This window comes from Carassius gibelio, chromosome A6 (assembly GCF_023724105.1).
Source record: "Carassius gibelio isolate Cgi1373 ecotype wild population from Czech Republic chromosome A6, carGib1.2-hapl.c, whole genome shotgun sequence".
Classification (NCBI taxonomy): Eukaryota; Metazoa; Chordata; class Actinopteri; order Cypriniformes; family Cyprinidae; genus Carassius; species Carassius gibelio.
In genome coordinates this window covers 21,008,631-21,017,822 of record NC_068376.1, presented here as the reverse complement: position 1 = coordinate 21,017,822, position 9,192 = coordinate 21,008,631, and the positions used below count along the sequence as shown (strand labels likewise).

The window sequence follows — 9,192 nt, the reverse complement described above, 5'->3', positions numbered from 1 at the left end:
ACTTCTTATGTTTTCACAGTCTAACCTATTTACATGAGCCATTGTGGGGGAGGGAGCAAGAGAAAGGGTGAGATGAGGGAAAAAAGCAAATAGGCATAATGCATCCAAGGAGATATGCAAAAATACCTTGCCTCAGCTGTCAATATGGTAGCTAATTAAAATATTATCTTTACTTTGCTTTCTTGATTACACTTCACCAACACATCACATCACATCACTGACTCCATCAAGGAATATTTACCCGTTGTAATGACTTCCTGTCCCTGCATTGATAAATGTGCCCGCTTTGTGATCTCGCACACAATACCGTAAATGTAGATCTCAACGCCACCTAAAACAGTCGAGAGCTGTCTCAGCTTTGTCAAACAGCTGTTTTCTGCACTATCCACTGATCTGCCATTGGTCCTGTTTTTTTCACTATCCGCATCTTTAATAGTTTGGCAAAAACAGTGCTGATATTTCTCTCACTCTCTCACTTGGAGGACTTGATTTAATTTTGTCTTTAGATTTCTTTCCCTTCCTGTCCTCCCAAGATTGCTAATTTCTCCTCACGGTCGATCACTGCGAATCAATTGAAAGTCAGTGTCTGACTTATTCTGCTAATTCATCTGTTTAAAACAGCTGTTAGCATGGTCAGTCTCTCCTTCAATAACTTTTAAAATGGTAAATGTCTTATTAAGAACATAATCATAGACACCTTTTGAGGGGTTTGTGATGGGGGTGGGGTACATAAAAGTGCAAAAATCATAAAGTGTAATTGTATGTGTTAGAAATGTTGATTTGCGCATAATAATCCAAAGGAGTCAAGATTCCTGTTTTGCAGTACTTTTCCCCTTGATATATGTGTTAATATGTTCATTTAAGATATGAAACCCACACATCTTATGGAAATCATGCATTGTTTATGAGTTTTCATGTAATAAAAGTTTCATTTAATAATAAAAGTCTTTATATATTGGTTGAAGCAGATTGTTTTTGTCATTGTCCTATAACAACTCATAAGCAATGCTCATGTTTTCCATCATATTTCTTCTTTACAATACATTCAATTGATATACACAAATAAATTATATATTAAATATGTATGTATTTACGAGTTCAGAAGGTATTGAATAACACTAATGTAACAGTAAACCCAATACATCTCAATTCAAACCTATTAAGCCATATTTCAATAGTTTGCCTCCGTCAGTGTTTTGAGCCTGATAACGACTTGACATTGTAATTTTAGTCAAGTCGAGCAGGCTATTATTTTGTATCATAAAGATCCCATTCATAAATAAGTATAATATTATTTTCAAAACAAGGACATTATTTTCAAACTCACTGTTACCCTGACAAAGTACATTCTCTCAAGACCGAAACCCCGCCCCTCTATCCTGCTCGCAGCCAATGAGGAGTGGAGGAGGCTTGTCTCTGAAATAAATTGGGTATTTTCATGGTGTGTAATGGGATGTGTCGGGTTTGAGCAGCCGACGTGCGCGCGGTTGCACAGAGTGGACCTCTGGAGTCTACATTTATAATGCTTTGTGCTTTTTGGACAGCTGGTTAAGGTAAATATGTCGACCAAGGGGAAACAGTAGACTTTAATCGCGTCATTCGCTAATGGTTATGGGATTTCTTCACCGTAACTTACAATTCATAAGAGAGCTGTCTCTACCTGGAGAGAGAAGAGTGAAGACAGATCGACCGCTTCTCCTCTCGATAGTTTTTTCTTCTTCTTCTCTTCACCCGGATTATATGGCACTAGACGTTGGAAATATACTCGATAGCGGAAGCAGGGAGTTGGATGCTGTGATTCCAGGGCTCTTCTCGCTTTGCGATGGTGTTTAAAAACAAGTTGAACTGAGCCAAATTTGCAAAGGTCACCCTCAACAATCTGCCAATGCTTTGCTTTCACTATCCTTTGCTTTTAACTGTAAAACTGTAGAGGCTGTTGACTCCAGTGGTTGAGACATCGGACACCTGGAGAAGGTAAACTTATTATAAATAGACCAATATAAACTGCAAGTATTAATTTAATATAATAATTGTCTTAAAATTAATAATAAAAACAAGCATAATAATTTATTTGTATGAGAGAAATGACAACTGTATTGATGAGAAAAAAAATGTTTCTGAAACACAGTATGGATAAAAAAAAAAAATAAAATAAAAAAAGACAATGCAATATATATTATGCCTATGGAAATATATTTCAATAGCTTAAGTCGATTTTTATAAGTCTCAATTTTTAAAGACTCTGGGACCCCCAGCCAAACAAAGCCAGGGACATTCGTCTAAAATATATACTTTTTTTTTTTTTTCTCCTGGTAACATGTTATGATAACTGTTTATGATTAACAATAGTTAATAGACAAGTTAAAAATTAGTTTATGTAAAGAAATGTCATACGAATTCAATCTATGTCTTATATATTGTCTTCACAGACCTCCTAATCTTTAGGAACCCCCGATTGAAAACCCTGGACTTTACTGCTGTGTAAAATAAATAAATGAATAAAAATAGGTGTTGTACACAGTTATACACACTTGGATTCACTGTATTTTCTTTGTTGTTTCAGAAGGCGAGGAAAGTTTGGAGAGAATGTCGAGTCGCAGGGTGAAGCATGAGCTGCCAGTGTACTGATTTTAGACTGGCGTATCTGATGAGTCTATGGGTGTGTGTTGCACTAAGCCTTCACTGCTGGGTTTCAGCCCCTGTGGCAGCCTCCCATGATGCCGCTGGTCCATTTGGGTGGCTCCTTTCAGATAAAGGGCCTTTTCATCACTCACAGGAATTTGCAGAATTTGTGGAGCGTTATCAACAGGGCTTCACAACCAAATATAAGATTTACAGGTAAGTTGGATAATTACCTCTGTTATTTGTTGCCAATTGCGTGTAAAATGTGTTGGAATTTTTTAGGATATGCAGAATTAGATGGTGCTTTTCATTTATTTGTGCACATATTGCCATATAATAATATTAACAAGAAACTAATGGAGGCTGGATCATTTTGTTTATTGGTGTCTGATTAGAATAGAATAGAAAATAAACTTCAATATGCAAATTGATATATATATATATATCAGAGAGAGAGAAAGTATAATATTTATATTATTTATATTGTATAATAAATATACATACAAAATACTGTACTTGTACACACACACACACACACACACACACACACACACACATATATTGACAGTATACAGATGTACCGATGATATGAACCATGTTGACGGTAGTAATTAGGTAGTAGTTAAAATATTAAAATACTGGTATGATAGAATGTTACCGATGAATGTTGAACACATTTTTAATATGCTATAAGGTTACTGATATGCTCGGTGAATTTTCTGGTTTTGGTTCAGATACTTCTTGACAGCTGTTGAAAGTGTAGTTTGAAAGTTTTAATGTTGGATTATTAGTTGCAACTGATGTGGGTCGAGCTGTTGAGGAAAGTTGTGCTGAGTTAGAGCTGAGGATTAGATGAAGTGATAAACAACCCATAAGGGGAGGAGGAAAAAAAAACAGGAAAAGAGATGGCTGAACTGAACCTGACTGACACGCTCATTTGGCAGGGCCGTTGGACCATGCTGCCAGACGCAGATGGAGATGGCAACATTGGGGTTAGTCAGACGTTCTCTCCTCAACATACTTGTGTATCTGTGAATGCTCCACTGGTTTTATTTATTTATTTTTATTTTTTGGTAGATACAGACTATAGGAGTCAACAAAGTACACTTGTGCTTTCTCAATGTCAGATCCCCCCCTGCTGGTGGCAACCAGCAGCTCGCGTGCGCATGACTGTGTTCATGCGCTGACATGTGCACGTCTAGGTAGTTGATTTTACTTTGCATGCTAGGGAGGGCTTCTATCTCAACATCTCTTGTGCCTGAATGACTTTTAAGTACCTTGCTCGCACACTGGCAGTAAAGAGAGGGATAGGTTTGCATCTACCACACATCTGAGTTGAGAGAGAATCAATTCTGCTTCCTGGTCTCTCTTAACATTTTTTGACTTGTATGAGGTATTTGAGGACAGTTAATGATGGGTGACATTGGAACAGTTTTATTAGCCTGTATGCGTGTGCATGTGACAGGCATTCTACCATCTCTTCTTTGGTCTTTGTATAGACTACTTTGAAATGCAATGTTGTATTGGTTTGTACACTGAGAAAAACTTAGCTATAGAAGCAAGTTTCACCGCTTGGTAAATTTTACAAACAATTACAAAGAAATGGTATCACATCGAATTAAATGTGACATTTTTAATGTTTAAGTAGAAAGACTTGAAACATACTCTTGTAAAATATACTCTAGAAATTTGTATGTATAATTAAAAAAAAATTCAATAAAATTTAAACTGCTGCTTTTATACTCGAGAACTCAAACCCTTGTTCATTACACAGTCGCTGTAAAAAAAAATAATATAATAAAATAAAAATAAAATCAGCAAAATCTGCTTGGTTGTAAAATCTGTCTGGATAATGAATTCCCCCCAAAAAATTATTGCTTCAAAGTTGTAGAACATCAGCATCTGAAGTTCGTTTGTGTTGGCGAAAACAAACCTAGATTTCTACGAATTTGCCTGTGGTGTGCGGTGACATACATTGAAGGTAAAATTGTGTCAAATATTATATTCTCATTCTCCCCATTTACCTTCCACCAAAGGTTGAACAGAGCCCAAGGGTACAGTAAAGAGTCAGTAGTGTCTATCCTTCCTGTCAGATGCATGAAAGGGATCTCATAAAACACCAGACATATGCTGCCTGACAAGTGTATGATGGGAGGGTGCTGCACGGGATGATGGGTGACTGAGGCGGACAAGCCGATGGGAGTGGAAAAGGTTGCCGGAGCAGATACGTGCTCACTCGTTCCTCCCTGTGATGCTAATAGTGAAGCTCCATGAGGACAAGGTGACAGCAATTGTCGGCTTAGCCAGAGCTGTGTGAGCAACAATGAGGATAAGCAGTAATTCCCCATGCAAACACCGTCTTACTGAAGTTTTCCTGCACTCTGCAATGAGACTCAGTGTATAAAGTCGACAGAGTCTGTGATGTTTTTTTTATTTATTTTTTTTACATCCAAATTATACAGGACATGTGTACTTTCCATCCTTTGCTAGAATTGAGAGTATTATATATTTAGAGTATTAGGGACATTTAAATACATCATAGTCAAACATTTAAAATAAATACAATAGAGATATTTTGCTGCCTTCCCATGTTTAGTTGTGTTTAAAATATTTGCTGTTGTTTTGAGATGCTAAATGGCCACATGATATTTAAATATATTGAATTATATATAATTATATATAAACGTCTGCTTAAATGTGACTGTGTTGATGATGGTGCTACAGTTTTATTACCTTTTTATAAATTAGTTAGTCATAACCTCAGTATAGTCTGTATATGAAAAAAAAATATGATAAAAAAAAAATATTTTTTCATAATTAAGGGACTATGGTAAAACCTATAAACTTAGGGCAAAAGATTAATGTAATTAATGTAATTAAGTAAAATGGTAAAATCCTTAATTAAAAACATATAGAGTATAACCATAGCACATACACAGACCTCTGCTTTTACAGCAAAAGCAAAAACTTTGAGTAAGGACAGTGTTGAATCAATCAAGATTTCCAACTCAGAAAGCGTCTGAAAGGGTTTAAGAGGAATAAATATAATTGAATTATTATACATTCTAAAAAAATAATGTAAAAGTCATAAGTGTTATTAATGCCTGAAGCATTAGAGGTCTATTAGCCTCCGGCCTCTTCAGCATTCAAATAAATTTAGACGGAAAATATTTAGCCTAACGACAGTAATGTCTGAAGATTTTCCATAAAAGCCTCCGATCATTGATTGCTCAATTAGTGGCTCTACTTTGTGCTATTTTAGAGGGATATTTAACTTAATGCAGTCGTGTGTACTGTTTACAGGACGTTACTGACAGCTGGGTTCTGCAGATATTCTTTGAACTGCTGTTATCAAACGAATATCTCAGTGTTGTCCTGGAAATCAAACTGGAGCAGAAACTGTGATGTTCACTGGTGTGGTATTTCAAATTAAACACACGCAAGGCTTCTGCTATTTGAAAAGTTTTTTTTTTTTTTTTTTTTTTTTTTTTTTTTTTTTCGTGGAATTAAATGTTTGTATTGTATTCTTTACTGTTGGATTTATTTTGTTATTAGTATATTTCACCACACCAGTTTAGGGTTTTGCCTGCATCAACTTTTCCTTTTGTGATTATTTGCTAATGCTTTTATCACAGTATAAGGTATTATAATGTAATTATATAAATGGTCATAATACAGTATAACAGGTATAAATACTTTTTTTCTAGTTAAAGTTAAAAGTTTTACACAGATTAAAGTGCAAAAGAACTATAAAGACCCATATATATCACTTTAAAATAAGACCTCATTAGATAACCATTAATGTTCACAACAAGCAATGGATACATTTGCTACAGAAATTATTAATCTTTTTTTAAAAATACAAGTCTTAGTTCATGTAAGCTCATTACATAACACAGTTGCAACTTTAGATTTTAACGTGTTATTAAAAATTGGAATACCTAAGATTAGTGAATTTTCAGAAGAATTTTTCATTGGCTGTTTATTCTAATCAATGAATTAACTGATGTTAACTAACGAACCTCTAATGTAAAGTGTGAATAAACAATAAAGAATCAAAACACTTTCAAACAATATCTAGGGCATGTTGTTGTCCAGATTAAAATGAAAAAAAGCTTGATAATAAATAACCTATTAAGTCTAAATATATAAGTATTTGGCGCTGTGATGAACACCATAGCGAATATACAAATCTGAATGGCTATTTAAAATTATTTAAATATGTTTTAGAAAGTAGCACAGCTGCTTCATTTATGGGGTTTCCAGGGTAAGGGCTGCACTTTAGCACCATCTGCTGTCAGAGAGTGAATTTGTTTTCATTCAGTGCATGTCTCACGCATTCCTCCATGTGCTTCTCATGCAGGCCTGTAAACATCACGCACACGAGTCTTTCAAGCAGCATACGGCGGTGTTGTGCATTTTTACCAGTTGATTGGAAAAGTATTCTTAAAATGCATTCCAAATTCTGAATGATTTGTACTATATAATTATTCATGGTATTTAGAAGTGCCCACAATAAGAATATTGTGCATATCCATTACCGTGATATATAGCATCACGGAATATCGGCACATGCCTACACCAGTTATATGTTATATCAAAGACAATTTAATTTAAATCCAACAGCAATTACAAGTGTGCTATTGCCATTATACAAAAATCATTTGAACAAGAAGTTCATTTTGAATAAGTCACACCTTACACACAATGTTAACAGTTATTTTTATTTTTTGAATCGCCAAGGGAAATTGTTCCAAAAGCAATCAAATCAGCTAGAAACTTCAACACTAGATCATTTATGGCAATCATGGTTGTTGTTTGCATTTTTGACCTTCATTTTTGACTTTATCAAACAGCAACCCTACAACTAGAATATGTGGTAAAATTTTATTTGAAGCCTTTCTATATGTTTCTAATGTACATTCTTATGCATTATATCTTTTCATAAATAATTGTAATTTAAGTTAAAATGCACTACAATGTTTGCTATTTTTTTTATTTTTTTTTACATCAGGTATTCGTGTTTTGCCCTTTGAGTGTTTTACAGCATTATACTTTCTAAAAGTGTAACAATAGATGATTATTATAATGTATTGCAACTGGTTATAAAGTATTAATGAAATCCCACAATTCATTATAAGGTGCTTTGCGGGACATAATTCATGAAAAAAATGCAAAAGTGGACATACATGCATAGTCACATATTATTAAAGCAGAGTTTGTGCTGAATATAGTCCAATCAGACTTTAGCAATTGATAGGTTATAAGTATGTAAATATGTTATAAGCATAAATGAATACAAACATCAGGGCATGTCAAAACATTTCAATGCCCTAAAAAACAAAAATACTTAAAAGATACTAAAATACTTTTTAATGCATTAGATATAAAAGCATAAACTGTAAGTAAATTATCACTTAATATGCTAAAGCTAACATAGACCAGATATGTATGTACTCTACAGAGACTAAGTGTCCCAGAATACCCTAAATTACCCTATATAAGAGAAGGAGAGAAGGTGGGTAGGTGGGAGTGAGAGAGAGATCGACAGAAGGAGAGAGAGAGGGAGAGAGGGAGAGAGAGAGAAAGAGATATCAGGCTAGTAGTGTCAGGCCCAATAGCTAATCATCTCATTATTTATGTTTCACGACATTTATATCCCCTGAGTACGGTTGCACTTGCATTGGAAACACAATCAAGGACAAAACACCTACTGGCTCTTCGGTCATTGCTATGGTAGATTGTTTTCCTAGTTCAGTTTATCAGCGCCAGGGCTTGAATAAGAGAGATGAGTTGTTGGACTTTCCTCATGGGAAATGAATGATGGAAGCACACAGAGGTGCGTATGTTAAGTCATATCTCACAACTGACAGGAGTGATGATGACTGGGGCTATGATGACTCAATATTTCAGTATGAAGACATAGTCTTCGAATAAATAACAAATTTAGTCCTTTGTCGACCAATTAGCTCTAATATTAGGTCCAGAATGTTTCTTAAAGTCCTAAATGACTTATGCCTTGGAATGAGTAAGGCCTTAATGAGCGTGTTTACATCAGATTAATGTTAGCAGGAAGAAGTGTCTGATAAACACAACTAATGAGGTGAAGCCTGACTTTTCAATTAGCCTCAGGTTAGTCTTGAATTGAAAATTCTGCTGCTAGCTGGCAATAAAGTGCACTTTATTGAAAAATATTTTAAAAATAGTTTTTTATATTTTGAAATTAGAGCTGTTATAAAGGTTTAAAGAGCAAGTCATTTGGGTTTTTGAGAAATATATTTTTTTGCAGTTTGTAACGTAGCTATCCTTCAGTGTAAACAGTCTGCAAAGATGTCAGTCAAAAAAGTGCATGATAAATAAAGATATTGTCTCTCGAAAGAAAGAGTCGACTCTGAACTGCCTTAATGAGTCGTCATATTTTTAAATCTTCTGCCTGTTACCTATATAATATGTCACAAGGTACAGTAACAAGTTTGAATAATCCCGAAATACGAACACTCTGACAAACACTTCCACTAGTTAGTGAGTGTGTTTACATCATGTCGAGAAGACGCTGTGTTTTCAGCCTCT

The 9,192-nt window shown here is 34.8% G+C and overlaps 1 protein-coding gene across 2 annotated transcripts in view; it reads left to right on the top strand.

The window, feature by feature from the left end:
• The first annotated feature begins 1,479 nt into the window (after positions 1–1,479).
• Positions 1,480–9,192, top strand: part of brinp3a.1 (bone morphogenetic protein/retinoic acid inducible neural-specific 3a, tandem duplicate 1) — a 31,458-nt gene continuing 23,745 nt past the window's right edge. Inside the window, exons 1-2 of one of the 2 annotated variants that reach the window (XM_052599733.1) lie at positions 1,480–1,974; positions 2,567–2,838. In XM_052599733.1, coding sequence (XP_052455693.1) covers positions 2,609–2,838 — 230 coding nt within the window. In that variant the 5' untranslated portion in view covers positions 1,480–1,974; positions 2,567–2,608. Of the gene's footprint in view, positions 1,975–2,563; positions 2,839–9,192 lie in introns of both variants that reach the window. The other variant, XM_052599732.1, reaches the window with a different exon arrangement.